Here is a 16,296-nt window from a genome sequence, read left to right as displayed (position 1 = left end):
GGGGTCAGTAGCCACAATATGAGCACAAACATGTAAATCAGCAATTTGCATCGTATCACTTCACATGGTAAAACAAAACACAACATCACCCATTCCTTCAATAAGGTTCCATGAACCATGAATATATTATCGCATACTTCCAAGATTTCTTATCACGTGGTATATCAATCACATCACACAGAAACATATAATACTACGCATCGTGTTATTGCCACAAAGAACATTGCAATCCTCAAATAGGACCTGAAAGCATGCGTAAACGACACATGAAAACACACAGATATGACAATCCAGCTGATTCTATAGGCGAAGAGTAACCAACTCTATCCGACAGCCAAACAAAACAACTGAATAAGACAAACACTCATAACAATGCTCACGATATATACAATTACCATCAAATGGCTCGGTCTATCAGCAAGTAATTAAATTAATCGTAAGGCATAAACCATTCCATCGCAAGCCATTCATAAGCTATACATGACAAGCAATCATACGACATGAGTTATATTACAATCTGTAAGCAGCTTTTAAGACAAGCGGCCACATTAATCCTAGTTGCCACCAGTTCGTAGATCACGAGCTGTATGCAATCACATCAATCATAAGAGACACAAGCCAACAAGTGCTACGTTGCAATAAGCACCAAGCAGTTCGACCAAAGGGTAAAGCAAATAATTAACCAGTGTGAACAGACTTTATGTTTCGATATTACTGGCCTGTGGGTACGCGCAGGAAAAACGTAGAAACAACTGAGACTAGTTTAGGCGTCTGTTATTCTATGTATTTTCAATAACCCGAATAGCTAGTTGAGTCAGCTCCAAAGAGGACAACTTTAGCCGAGAGATGATTCCCCAGAGGCTGATAAGCAGTGCCATGGATGCATCTAACTTCTGCAAAAGTATTGAGCTAACAATTGTAGCCCCTTTCCCTAACTCCAATGATTGGGGAGGCCGGATCATCTGCCCGTAGGGTGGTTGTTAACAACCTGTCCATTGAAGTTTTGTACCGCTCTGTCCTCTCCCTTGACAGACATCAAGAAGCGAATAGGTACGTTAGGGGTTGCTTAACTAACGACCCATTCTATGCTGTGGTCTTTAACCCACTCGAGCATTTTGTCTGTGAAGGCGAATATGAGACCATTTTGTGTGATTACAACATTGTTCATTTAGCACTATTCGAAGTCGCACGACTGTCTCATCCGATCATCGCAGTACTAGAATGTAGTGCACGACTACAAGTACTCTAGGACGAAGGGGGTATAGCTTCTCAATAGAAGCCTCAACAGGACTGTTTCACAAAGATGTAATGCTTCTCAAACTATACTTTCATATTCTTTGTCTTTTGAAACAGCCAACAACTTGTACCCACATTTGGCATATGATTATCTCGAATCTCATCCGCTATCAGGGTATCTACATGCCTCGCATGACTCGATACCGGCCTCGATAGACGGGATACATGTTTCTCAACAGAACATCAGCTAAGAAGTTTGCTCGAACCCCCAATTCGGGATCACCCGAGATATGCCAAAAAGACGAACAGAACCAGCCAATCACATCCTTCCAGCTAATCACATCCTTCCAAATGCTTCAATCTGGGGCTGTCTTTGATGCTTTTCTGCAGCTCCCTAAATCTCAAATCTACTATGAAGGAACTGCGTACTCGAAGAGCCAGGATCCTTGCGAGGTATCCCTCTCCTTAGATGAGGATGTATTGCCAAACTCTCGACTCAACTCTTGTCGCAAGAGGGAGAGTGGTAGATGCCACTTGCATCCTCCGTGAGGATGCCTCAAAAGCGTATGCAATGAGCGAAAACCTGAGTGTCATCTGCAATAGCAAGGCAGTAACAACACATATGCAAAAGCAAAAGTTTGGGCACAAAGCGCGACGATAAAGTGGAGACGGTAAGTAGGAGTGCAACGCAAAGCCTTTGCGCAATGCGCGACAACAAAGTAAAGACTGTAAGCAGGAGTGCAACGCAAAACCTTTGTGCAATGCGCGACGAAAAAGTAAAGACTGTAAGCAGGAGTGTAACACAAAACCTTTGCGCAATGCACGACGACAAAGTAAAGGATTGACAAAAAGTAAAGGACAAGAATCGCGAAACCGCGTCCTTGAGTTACATACGTACTCGTATAAATATATATGATATAAATATGCATATATATTTATTTAATTGTCTTTTTTAGTTAATTAGACTCAATTCAATTGTCCAAGTCTTCTATGCAATCTTTCCCTACCTTTGGGAGTTGCAAGTTTGCTGGCGTCTGCGGGTGTAAACGATGGACGACTCGGGTCGCGGAGCGCGAGTAAGATCCGTCATACGAGCTGCAAAAGCGACAATCTTAGCAAGCTAACACCAAAAATATAAGGTCGGGGGCACTGCCACTGACATAACGCAAGGAAAGTAGAGGCAGGGGCATCGTGCCCTTGCGCTCCTGCTATAAGCGCAAGAAGCAGGGGCAGGGGATGCAAGCCTTTGCTGACTTGCTGTCAGCAAAAAAAAATGAGGTAAGGGGTTGCACCCCTGCCCTCAGAAAGCAAGGGCAGGCAGGGTTGCGCCCCTGCCTGACAAAGTAGAAGAGAGGCAGAGGCAAAGCCCCTGCCTGTCAATAACGAAGGGGAGGCAGGGTATTTCGCCTCTGCCTATCAAACATGCAAAGAAACAGTGGCTTGGCCCCTTCCTAATGAATACGCAGCCAGGTAGGGGGCGAAGCCCCTGTTTGACGCTAGAGAAGAGGGAGGCAGGGGGCCTTACCACTGCATGTCGAAAAACAACAGCGACAGGAGCGAAAAGGTTGCAGGGATGGGGCTTGACCCCTCCCTTGAACAACGAGGGTGCAGGGAGGGTCGTAGCCCCTCCCTGGACAATAGAGGGAGGAAGGAGGGTCTCAGCCCCTTCCCAGTGAAACACGAAAGCAGGGAGGGGGTTGACCCCTTCCCTGCGCAATAAACAAGCAAGGAGGGGCTCGACCCCTCCCCTAACATCAAGGGACCGAGGAGGGGGCTCGACCCCTCCTTCTACATATTATGAAAGTAGAGGGGGGTTGAACCCTCCCCTGCATAGCACGTAGGCAGGGAGGGCTCGAGCCCTTCCCCGCAACAAACAGAGGCAGGGAGGGTTGAACTCTCCTCTGCACGACAAAAAGGAGACATGGAGGGCTCGACCCCTGCCACTGAACAAGAGGCTGGTAGGGGGGGGGGTGGGGCTTGCCACCCTGCTGTCCAAGGCACGAGCAACCCCTCCCCTGAAGCCCTACGCCCAAGAGAAGAGGCGATGCAGGCGGCAACCCTGCCGCCTGCCGAAAAGAAAAGGGGAGAAAAATGAGGGGAGGTGCTCAGCACCTCCCTCCTTGGTAGACCCAGAGCCACCCACAATTGGTGGCTCTGGTCCACCGACCCTTGAAGAGGAGGGTCGAGGGAGATGAAGAGGAGAGAAGGAGACAAAAAGAAAAAGGAGAAGAAGAGAAAGGAGAAAAAGAGGCGTACCTGGGGGTTGCCAGCGTCGGCGACGGCGTCGACGGAGGGAACGAAGGCAGTCAACGACGACAACAACGGAGGGGGTCTTCGGCGAGCAGAGGGAGCTTCGACGTCGGGGGCTCCTCTGCGAAACTGAAGAGGCACGAGGGTATGGGGGTCGGGTACGGAGGCGTCGCGGACGAGAGAGAGTCGGGTAGAGTGAACAAGAGAGCAGGAGAGGGGAAGGGGTTTCGTATTTGAACCCCCCCTCCCCCAATGTCTCGTTGTCTTTAAAAGACCCGAGGGAGGCGGTGAGGCTGTGCCCGACTGCCTCTCCTTTTGGATCCGGGTCGGGTCCAAATCTAGATCCGACTCGGGTCCAACAAAAATTTTTTTGAGGTTTTACACAAAGTGTGGAGGCTTATAGGTTTTGACATGGTTGCCGGGTTTAGATATGACCAAGACTTCATCATAACTTTTACTCATACCAAGACGAGTTTCTTGTTGGATGATTTTGGCAATAGCTTCTTCCAAAGGAAGAGGAGCAGATCTATGTAAGAGAGTGAACCTAACTTGCTCAAATTCGGGACGAAACCCAAATAGAAATTGAAAATTTCTTTTTTTTTTTCATTTGTTTTGGCCTAAGTTTCATGTCTTCGATTGCAACCCACTTAGGCTCTAAGAGTGCTGGTTCATCTCATAGGGGATTTAAAGCACTATAATAGTCTTGGATACTCATTTCACCTTGTTTGGTGGTCCTCACTTTTTCTTGAAAGAAATATTCTCTTGCAAGATTCTTTTGGGTATACATACCCTTTATGAAAAACCAAGCTTCATTGGCTTTGCAGAATTTTGCAATTTTAGCATATACCTTAAGTTTTACGTTGTTCATGAACTATGCAAGAATTTTTACATGGTTACTTTCCCATTCTTCTACTTGTTTATGATCTTCAATAGCCTTGGTGCGAGCATTTTCCTCTAGAGCTTTCTCTTGATCTCATTCTATCTTTGTGAACTTTAGTTGGGGTTCGGGAATAGTACCCTTCACATAACCCCCAAACTTTTTTCCTTTTGAGATTGTTTTTCATGGCGAACACCCACATCATGTAATTTTTACCATTGAGCTTGAAGGAGATATCAATCTTGGTTTCCATCACGTGAGCAAGAGATGAAAGAAGTGAAAAAGAGAGGATGCTGTCACAAGCACAACCTCTTGTCTGAAACCTTTCTCGTTCAAGAACACTACCATGTAAGAAAATATGCGAAAGCGCGAAAACGCTAGCCACTTGAAGGCTTTACAAGATTAGAATCATACAAGTGCACATGCACAAGTCCTCTATGGGATAATATAAAGATCAATAAAGCACATAAAAGATGCGCAATAATGTCGGCGTTTATTGATCAAGTGCTTTATACAAGCATGGAATACAAAAGGGGGAACAACCCCCATATTTATACACAAAAGGGGAAGGAGAGGACCATTGGGAGCTCCCAACGGTCATATTTCTGACCGTTGGGAGCCCCCAATGACTCTATGGTCATTTTAACCATAGAGCCCCTAAGGATCCTCTAAATTACAAATTAAGGAAAATAAAAACTAAAAAAAGAAGAAATGGAAAAAAATGTTTTAATAAAACAGTTTTATTATGAGTGAAATGACAAAAATGCCCCTATAGGGCATATACCCATATAAATGGAAATAAACACACACACACACACACACACACACTATATATATATATATAATCTTAACAGTTGTCAGAAATTTCTTGTGTTCTTTTTCTGCAATTATTCTGGCAGTTTATTCACATGATGCAAAGTATTCTAGTTGTGTAGTTTAAAGACAATAAACCTTTGTGACTTGGTTCTTCCATCAGTAGGTGTGAAGTTAACGCAACCTTGTAATGCAACCTTTGTGACTTGGTTCCTTATGCTTCTAACTGCTTTCAACTTCTGGTGTACAGACTTTCTTTCATGCCTCAACTTATTTTATTAACTTTGGAGTTTTAGGGCACATATATTTTTACAGTTGTAATTCTAGTCTTTGGTTGGTTGTACAGGTTTAGTCCTTCTCTTTCTCTATACCCTGTTTACACACATATACGTTTTGGATTTTTCACATGCCCATGTTGTCAGAATTTTTTGTGTGCTTTTTCTGCAACTATTCTGGCAGGTTATTCACATGGTGCAAAGTATTCTAGTTGTGTAGTTTAAAGAGAATAAATCTTTGTGACTTGGTTCTTCCATCAGTAGGTGTGAAGTTAATGCAACCTTTGTGACTTGGTTCCTTATGCTTCTAACTGCTTTCAACTTCTGGTGTACAGACCTTCTTTCATGCCTGAGCTTATTGTTTTAACTTTGGAGTTTTAGGGCACATATATTTTTACAGTTGTAATTCTAGTCTTTGGATGGTTGTAAAGGTTTAGTCTTTTTCTCCATCTCTATGCCCTGTTTAGGCACATATACGTTTTGGATTTATTCACATGCCCATGTCAGAAATTTCTTGTGTTATTTTTCTGAAACTATTCTGGCAGTTTATTCACATGCTGCAAAGTATTTTAGTTGTGTAGTTTAAAGAGAATAAACCTTTGTGACTCTTCCATCAGTAGGTGTGAAGTTAATGCAACCTTGTAATGCTGAATTGTTAGGTCTGAATTCTAGAGTGATAATTCTCTAGTGGGTTTTTATTCCTCTTATGGGAAGTCTTTCATTGGAAGTTTAGCATTTCTTGAAAATGAATTAGAGCCAGCATCACATTTATGACATGATATGGAGAAGTTTTACATTGCAAAGATGAAATCTATAAATTACACATACTTTTGATTTGTGGCCCGTCAAAGTTACCATGTCTTTAGCCAAAGTTGTACCATTCAACTGAAACTGTTAATTATTTTGAAAGGAGGAATGTTGTATTTGATATATAATTTTCATTAAGCCAGTTATTGCTCAAGATATTTTTGTTGGGTTATTGTATCTTCTTTTAGCTATGATACTTCTGGATCTGAAGTTTGCTAAAAAGTGGAGGTTTTATGATAAAAGTTCCCAATTTACTGCATCAGACAGCTTTTTGTCACTGAATCATTTAAAACTGTACTCAGGGAATTGAAGTGACTACAACAATGCGCTGGCCATACAGCAAAGGTTTCTCAATTTGTTGTTGGGCCAGGGTGGAATGTTATCCTGAGAATGGTGCTATGGGCTTGTTTGGTTTTCTTTCTGACAATGGAAGGGGATGTGCAGCTTTGCTTGATAAGGGAAAACTCATATATGAGGTATATGCCAATGATTGATTGAATTGCTTTATTTTTTTTCTTTCAAAGAATTTCTCGGTCACTACACTTGTATAATTTTGAAGAAATTACATAGCTTCTATGTAACTTGAGTTTGGTTGTCAAAAGCGCTAGTCGGAGCCTCGGCGAAAATCCTTAAAAGGACTAGTTGGGGCCTAGGCAGGACCAAAAAAACAAAACATCAAGTAAAACAAAAATATTATAATAAATAGTTAAATTTAGTAACAAACATATGATTGTAACTATGAATAGAGTGTGTAATTCATTGTAACATGTTGCAAAATTCATGAAATTGCATAATATTGAACATACACCAAAACTTGGGGCTCACCATCGTCTCTCTCTCTCTATATATGTATAGAGAGAGAGAGAGAGAGAGAGAAAGAGAGTTATCTTCCCCCTGTTTTGTTAACTCACTGTCAGGACCCTTCAAAAATCATAGTTTTTAGATGCTTTATGCTCGATCTAAACCGTTAGATATGTTTATGAATGTTGCTGAACACAGAACATGTAATTGTTTTAACATTTTTTATGCTCAGATGGGTATTTTAAGGAGGTAAAAAAATCATCGGTTGATATCGTGCGAAAATTTCATGTTAAAATGTTTACATTTCTACAACAAAACAATTTGAAACAAAGCTTGTTTTTCAATAAATAAGTATTGATAAACACATCTAATGGTTCAAATTGAGCATAAAACACCTATAACTTTGATATTTGAAGGGTCTTGACGGTGCGGTAAAGAAAAAGGGAACAGGAAGAACTCTGTTCTCATATATATATATATATATAAAACTGAAAAAACAGATTTATAAATATATGTGTGTGTCAAAAACACATGCATACATGTAAACAACAAAAATAAAAAGAAAAAAATGGGGAAAAAAGAAGAAAAAAAATATTAGAGAGTGGAGGGGCTAGAGGAGGAAGATGAAGAAAAATGAAAAAAAAAGAATGGGAAAAAGAAAAAGGGAAAAGGAAGAAGAAGAAGAAGAAGAAGAAGAAGAAGAAGAAGAGCAAGAGAATGCGGAGGGGTGAAAGGAGCAAGAAGAACAACAACAAAAACAACAACAACTACGCCTTCATCCCAAAACAATTGGGGTCGGCGATATGAACCAAAAAAGAAAATCATTCTGGGTCTTCCACGTGAATACTTCTCCTCCAATCATTTCTATCCAATGCCATGTCCTCTGTGAGGTTCAAAGCATTCATATCCTTTCCTATCATCTCCATCCAAGTCTTCTTAGGCCTACCCCGACCTCTTTTAACTAATATATTTTCCCATTTCTCCATCCTTCTAACTGGAGCATCATTAGGCCTTCACCGAATATGTCCAAACCACTGTAAACGATTTTCTCTCATCTTATTTTCAATGGATGCAACGCCTACCTTCTTACAAGAAGAAGATGAAAAGGAGAGAACAAAAAACAAATCTTTTGGGGCTGGAGGAAGAAAAAGGAAAAAAGAAAAAAAGATAGATAAACAATTAATGAAAATGACAACCATGTCTCTGCAGCCTAAGCGGGGACAACCTAGGCTCCGCCAAGACAGCTTAGGTGGAAAACATGGTCTTACCGCATACACCCATATGCTTAGGCGGTGGCCCTATGCCTAGCCTGCCTAGGTGGCCTAGGTGCTAGGCGCCGCTTTTGACAACTAAGAGCTTGCATACATCTTCTAGGGCCATGTACTTGTATTTGTAATGTGTCCACATGGGCATTGTCAGTAACAACTCGAAATTTAAGCCCAATTTTGAGGATTTTTTAGAATAATGGAAGGTATTAAGTTCATTTCTGGTTAAGCATCTCGGGCACGTCACAGGGTAAACAAAGCAAAACCATTTATTTCATTGTAATGAAATTTAATAATAATCCACATGTTTGGACAATACAATAACAAAAATGAAATTAACGAATCTAATATCTAATGTCTCGGAAACATCAATAATTCATGTATCACGACCCGTACATCATCCCGCAATCACTCTGATTCTTCTATTCTTCACCTAAAAATGGTAAAGTAATTGAATTAGACTACAACCAATCCGAGTAGTAGGAAATTATGATTATGCAGATGTACATTGTAACAAGAATGTGTAATGTATTGGATATCCAATAAAAATTACAATTATGACCTAACATGGAATAATTAAATGGATATCACATGATCATTTAATAGCATAACTCATTTCTGACACGTGAATAAGCATAAATAAATGGTAACAACTCTAAGCACAATATCTCGTGACAAAGAACATAAAATACTTAATTTCAGTTTCCCTTTAATTATCCTGCGGGTACTCGCAGGCCAAGGTAACCATAACAGAAGAGAACATTCGGCAATTTATTATGCAGTATTTTATTAACCTGAATGTCTAACTGAATCTGAAATCCTAAGGGAGAGGCTAAATAACCGAGAGAACCTCCTAAAGGCCAAACAAATAGAATGCATTCCTAACTATGTCACAGGGACTCGGCAAAACAGATGCCGCACCCGCGTCGACGCGACGCGACGCGGGATCGCGTGCGGGTGCGGCACCGGGTGCGGTCAACACGACCCTAGGTGCGGTCAACGCACCCAGGGTCATTTTTGTCCACAATTTTGGGCGAAAAAAAAAAAATTTCCCCCGATGAAAAGGAGGAGGATTAGGGCAAACAATTTTTTTTGCCCTAATCTCTCCTCTCTCTCCCCCTGAGCTCGAGCTCTCCCATCGCCGCCCCAGCTCCGCCGCCCCCAGCTCCGCCTCCCAGGCGCCTCCTCTCGGCTCATCCTCTCCTTTCGCAGGTATGTCTCTCACTCTCTTCTTGGGTCGGCTGGGGAGGGGCCGAGCACCCCCCCCCCCCCCCCCCCCCCCCCCCCCTCTCTCGGTCTCTTGTTGGGTCGGCAGGGGAGGGGATGAGCCTCCCCTGCTCCCTCGTTTTTCGGCACAGGAGGGGCCGAGCCCCTCCCTTTTGTGTTTTTCTTTTTTGGGTCGACAGGGGAGGGGCCGTTCCCCTCCCCTTTATGTTTTTCGTTTTTGGATCGACAGGGGAGGGGCCGAGCCCCTCCCCTTTATGTTTTTCGTTTTTGGGTCGACAGGGGAGGGGCCGAGCCCCTCCCCTTTATGTTTTTCGTTTTTGGGTCGACAGGGGAGGGGCCGAGCCCCTCCCCATCTGTTTTTTTTTTTTCATTGGGTCGACAGAGCCCCTCCCCCATCTGTTTTTTTTTTTTGGGTCGACAGGGGAGGGGCCGAGCCCCTCCCCCATATGTTTTTTTCTTTGGGTCGACACGGGAGGGGCCGAGCCCCTCCCCCATATGTTTTTTTCTTTGGGTCGACAGGGGAGGGGCCGAGCCCCTCCCCCATCTGTTTTTTTCTTTGGGTTGACAGGGGATGGGCCGAGCCCCTCCCCCATCTGTTTGTTTTTTTCTTTGGGTCGACAGGGGAGGGGCCGAGCCCCTCCCCCATCTGTTTTTTTTTTGGGTCGACAGGGGAGGGGCCGAGCCCCATCTGTTTTTTTTCTTTGGGTCGACAGGGGCCCCCTCCCCCATCTGTTTTTTTTTTGGGTCGACAGGGGAGGGGCCGAGCCCCCCTCGCTCTCGCTGTCTTGTTGGGTTGGCAGGGGAGGGGCTGAGCCCCCCCTTCTCCCTGTGTTTTCGAATTGATTTGAAAATTGTAATGTATTTTTTTTTGTGTTTTCAGGATAAAAATGACGGATAAAGGGAAATGACTTGCGTCATCCTCATCCCAACATGTGAGTTCTGCTGCTAGTTTTGCTGATAGTTGCAGTGGGATTGATGATGTGGGGCTACTATGGATACATGTAGATAAACTTGCAAAAACTGGAGAAGGAGGTGGTGGAAACAAAAGATTTCGATGCAAGCTCTGCGAAAAAGATTTTGTTGGGTCTTACACAAGAGTGAAGGCTCATTTGTTGAAGATACCAGGACATGGCATTTCAGCTTGCAGAAAAGTTGATGAGGCAATGCGAATGCAATACAAGAAAATACAAGAAGAGTATGAGAAGAGAAAGGCAATGGCCGATTCTTCTGCAGTCAGTGTGCCATTTGCAAGCCACCAAGAAGATGCTGAAAAAAAAAAGAAAAGTCAATCTAGGAGGTAGAGGAACGATACAAGCAGCATTCAATACATATGGAAGAGAAAAATTGGATAGAAAAGTTGGGAGGTATTTTTATTCTGGTTCACTCCCATTTAATGCGGCTAGAAATCCTTATTGGAAGGATTTAGTAACATCCTTGGCAAATTGTAATTTGAGTGGTTATGTGCCTCCAAGTTCAGAAAAAATACGAACCACACTTCTTGCAGAAGAGAGGGCAAACGTGGAGAGGTTGATAGAAATTAAAAAATATTCATGGGAGCAAAATGGAGTTTCCATTGTGTCTGATGGATGGACAAATATTCAAAGGCGTCCATTAATCAATTTCATTGCTTGTTCGCTTAGTGGCCCAATATTCTTGAAAGCAGTTGATCCATCTGGGGAATATAAAAATGCAGAGTATTTGAAGGGATTGTTCATAGAAGTGATAAAAGAAGTGGGTGATCAGAAAGTGGTACAAATCATTACAGACAACGCTCCGGTTTGTAAAAGTGCAGCGTTGAGTTTGGAGAGTGAGTACTCTCATATTTTTTGGACTCCCTGTGTAGCACACAGCTTAAATCTAGCCCTAAAGAGCATATGCAACCCCAAAGAAGAAGAAAATTTACAAGCATATGCTTTATGTTCATGGTTTGAAGATTTAGAAAGAAATGTCAAAAGCATTAAGAATTTTGTTGTTAACCACCATCGTGCTAATGCTATATTTAATAGGCATTCTGATTTGAATTTGTTGAAGGTCGCTGAAACACGTTTTGCGTCCATCATTGTGATGATGAAGATGATTAAAAGAGTGAAGAATGCTTTGATTAACATGGTGACTGATGAAAATTGGACATTCTATCGTGTTGATGATGATATGAAGGCTCAAGAAATTAAGAAATTCATTCTTGATCACAGAGCTGACACAACGAATATGTCAACTGAAATTTACTATCCTTGGCTGAGCTCAGAACTTTTTGCTGGCTCCAATGAAGCATGTTCCTCAGATTGCGTGCAACAAGAAGAAGAGGTGTTTGAGAACACTCGGACGTCGGGGTCACAGAATCCAGAGAAAGTACCGGGCAGATACAAAGGCATTGTCTATTCTAGACAGAGACCGACAACATTAAGCCATTCATATCATGTCTCAGTCGTCAATCCTACTCCTCATACTCTTGAGGCCAGAAAATCAAACTGCATACGACATCCTATTTATAGGTGGGTGAGTTATAACAACTTCTCCTTGGATCTTCAACTGTTTTTAACTGCCATCAATAAGGACGAAGAGCCCATCATGTATTATCAGGCAACCGCTTCTATAAAATGGGTAGAAGCCATGAATGATGAAATACAAGCCTTGCATGAATGTGAGACATGGAAAGTTGTTCCCAGACCACCTGACAAAAATGTTGTCGGATGCAAATGGGTCTACAAAATCAAGTACAAGCCAGATGGAACCATTGAACGATATAAGGCAAGGCTTGTAGCAAAAGGATTCACTCAAGAAGCAGGGCAAGACTATGATGAGACTTTTAGTCCGATTGTAAGAATGGGAACGATTCGAATTATCATTTCCCTGACTGTTGAACATGGATGGAAGTTGAGTCAACTTGATATAAAAAATGCATTCTTGCATGGGGATTTGAAGGAGGAAGTATACATGGATCAACCCCTTGGATATCAAGAACAAAATTGTAAAACCCATGTATGCAGGTTAAAAAGAGCCATCTACGGTTTGAAGCAAGCATCTCGCTCTTGGTTTGATAGCTTCTCGCTGGAGATTCAGAAACATGGATTTTCACGTTCCATGCTGGACCACTCATTATTTATTTTTAAAAGTCAGCATGTGACTACTCTATTATTAATTTATGTCGATGATATTATCATCATAGGAAACTCTGCGGACCACATCCAAGAAATAAAAGACTTATTAGGTCAGAGGTTAAAAATGAAAGATCTTGGAGTTCTACGTTATTTCCTTGGTGTAGAAGTTGATAACCAGGCTCATGGCTTGACACTCACTCAACACAAGTACACCGTAGATGTTCTCAGCAAGGCAGTCATGAAAGACTGCAAACCTCTAGGAACTCCGAGTGTGCTTTATCAAAAACTTAACGCTCATGATGGAGATCTGTGTGATGACCCCACCAGGTATCGCAGCATAATAGGAATGTTACAATACCTCACATTTACTAGACCTGATATTGTTTATTCAGTCAATCAAGTGTCCCAATTTATGCATGCGCCACTTACTGGACATATGGAAGCGGTCAAGGGGATCCTTAGATAACTGAAAGGGACTATTGGGGATGGATTGATATATTTACCACAGTTATATGGCCAAGACGAGCACAAACTTACTGTATATTGTGATGCAGACTGGGCAGGAGATCCTGACGAATGAAGATCTACATCAGGATATTGTGCCTTCATTGGAAGAAATTTAGTCTCTTGGAGCAGTAGAAAACAAAAGGCTATTGCTAGATCAAGCATTGAGGCTGAGTATAGATCCTTGGCTGCTGCCACTGTCGAAGTCACATGGATCAGACATCTTCTAACTGAAGTAGGAGAAAAGATCTCCCACACTACCTTGCTCTGTGACAATCAAAGTGCTATCAACATGTCATTCAATCCAGTACATCACAGTCGTGCCAAGCACATTGAGATCGACCAACACTTTGTGAGACAGAAGGTTGAAGAAAAAGAGATTGAGCCTGAATTTGTCAGTATTGAAAGACAGGTTGCAGACATATTTACCAAAGGGTTAACAAAGGATCACTTTTGGATTCTCAAAAGCAAGTTGTTCATGGTCCAAAACCATGATCAACTTGAGGGGGGGGGGTGAAAAAGGTGCAAAGGATCCGACCCGATCCATGTAACCGAGCCATGTAACCCTTTCAATATCTATCGGGTCTGGATACACCAGACCCGGATCCATTTCTGTAATGTACATATATATGCACAGTGTTAGGTCACAATTTCATTTATTGAAATCGTGACAGCCGCACTTATCCTTCTCCTATCTTTTCTTTCTCTCATGCAGGTTTCAGAGAAGATTTGTAACACAACGAGCCATTGCCGCTCGAAGCTAATGTAACATCTGTCCCCAAAGTCGTGTACGACTTACCCTCTCCAAGGTAAGCCCGAGTCTGAGTGGATAAATTTTCTTATAATTTTTTATTACCTTACTTCTCAGGGGTTCTACTTCATTTGAACCCCGTCGATCAGTATTACAAGTACTGACACAATTAACGAATCATACTACCGTAGTAGCATGTTCCCACTTTAGGTAGGTAGGTTCCCAAATATCATTTTATTTGTGCAATCTCACTCAGTGTGCTCCGGTACCTTTAAACCGTCAAGCACGAGTGCTCCAGTGCCTTTAAACCAGTAAAGCAAAAGTTGATATTTAAGTTTACCTGTGTATTAGCTTTATAAACTCGATGGGCTACTTTGAAACCCTCAAGTACCAGGCTTGGCAATTCATGTGCCAACATTAAACCATGACCTCTATTTACTTATACGGGCATAAGTTAACCCATGTTCACAAGTCACCTGATGCAACTTTTCATCAAAGTATTTTAAAAATATATTTTCAATAAAAATGTTTGTGCAAACCGTGCATCAAATAATAAAAACCGGTTCACACTAGTGGTGAAGTCCGGGTCGAACTCAAGGAACGGGAAAAATACTTTATATTCCACAGAACAACTAAACTACTCTTTATTGCCTTGAAAAATAAAAAATAATTAGCTAATTAACTAAAAAGCAAGAAAACTAAAACTAAAACTAAAACTAAAACTAAAACTAAAACTAAAACTAAAACTAAAACTAAAACTAAAAGAATCTAATAAATTGAGTGCTGTACGGATTTTCAAAAGTAACAAATAAAAAAACTGAATTACAAATTTAACATAAACTAATTGCTTTAATAAAAAAACAAGGCAAATGTTTAAAATCGACTATCGGCTATGATGTATTTCTAAAAACAACGATCATCAATCCTAAACTAACTAATAGCATAAACCAAATGACATAAACTAATCGTGCACTAATTAAACTAAACAACAAAATTACCGAATTAAATCTGGAATTTGTCTACAACTAAGAACAATTTGATCTAAGACAAGAATTAATGACTAAATACATTATCTAAAGGAAAAGATAATTGCATAAAAGAGAAAATCGACTAACTTAAAAATAATTAATCTAATTTCTTCTAATCAAAATTTAACTAACTAACTAATTCACTGCTGACGTGCTATAAAAAAATTATTAGACATCAGAAATAGAGATCACTCCCCACCAGTAAATCGGTTGCTAGCCGATTCTCTAAAAAAACGGTAATGGCTAAGTTTTAAAACACTAATCCTGATCTAATGAATGAGATTAACAATCTGGAATCAAAACAATTAACTAACTAATAAGAAAAGACAAAAATTAAATCTACGTTATATGGTTGATTGCAGTAAAGAAAATGCTACACTATATTTTTAGCATTTTTTTTTCTAATCTAATAATTAATCTAACTAACTAAAAACTAATCTAATATTTAATAAAAGCTTAATGGTAGGTATTAAATAGTAAATAAAACCAAGAAACTATGATCTATTTGACACCATAAAAAAAAATTCAGAAAAACCATGCAAGAAACTAGATCGGCTAATAAAAAAACTTTTTACGTGAACTATAAAATACCAAATATTAAAAATATAATGCGGACTAACTCTAACATAGATCTAACCTAAATTTAATTAAAAATCAGGAAAATATAAGAAAACGCTATCTTAAATCTATCGATTTGACTAAACTAAGGTTATTCTATGCGCAATCAAGACAAATGACTAATCGAGATTAAGCTAGAAAAACGGGGAGAAAGGAAGAAAGGGAGGCAGAGAGGAGAGAGAGGGAGGGGTGCAAGCTACAAAATGAGAAAACTGTCTCCTCATGTTGAAAACATACTATTTATATTAAGAAAATTAGGTTAGCATGTTTTTTTCAAAAAAACATCAATTTATTTTCAAAAATTTCAAAAATAGTGTTTAAAAAAACATGTTTCATAAAACTACCTCTCCTAAACCGAATAAAATATGACTTAAACACTTCTAAGCTAATTAATAAGTTTTAAACAAAATTAAACATTGAAAAACGCAGGGAAGTATTTAAAAATGTGGTTTTCCCTTTATTTTCAATTTAAATGCAGTTTCTGAAAAATACCAATAAGACTGAGATTTTAACATGATTTTTCAATGAATCATACATAAAATTGAATGAATAAAATGCGAAATATATGCATGATCAAAATCTCCCATGCTTATCGTTTGCTAGTCATCTAGCAAACTGAAGCAAAAAGAAAAAATAACAACTAACCAAAATAGAAACCTAACTCACTTTCGTAGCAATCATAGTTGCATTTAGCATTTGCAACAAGCCCTTTAAACCCTGGGGTTATCCCAGTGGACGAGTAAGGT

General features: G+C 40.6%; 1 protein-coding gene across 5 annotated transcripts in view; it reads left to right on the top strand.

Moving 5' to 3' along the window:
- The window catches only part of LOC149814009 (binding protein), a 164,076-nt gene that overhangs the window by 35,651 nt on the left and 112,129 nt on the right, over window positions 1–16,296 (top strand). For all 5 annotated transcript variants that reach the window (XM_089992500.1, XM_089992499.1, XM_089992502.1 and 2 more), the window contains one exon: window positions 6,561–6,734. In XM_089992500.1, coding sequence (XP_089848626.1) covers window positions 6,561–6,734 — 174 coding nt within the window. The remainder of the gene's footprint in view (window positions 1–6,560; window positions 6,735–16,296) is intronic.

The sequence above is a fragment of the Nuphar pumila genome, chromosome 16 (genome assembly GCF_984573655.1).
Source record: "Nuphar pumila chromosome 16, dmNupPumi1.hap1.1, whole genome shotgun sequence".
NCBI classification, from domain to species: domain Eukaryota; kingdom Viridiplantae; phylum Streptophyta; class Magnoliopsida; order Nymphaeales; family Nymphaeaceae; genus Nuphar; species Nuphar pumila.
This window is presented reverse-complemented; position numbering and strand designations above follow the sequence as displayed.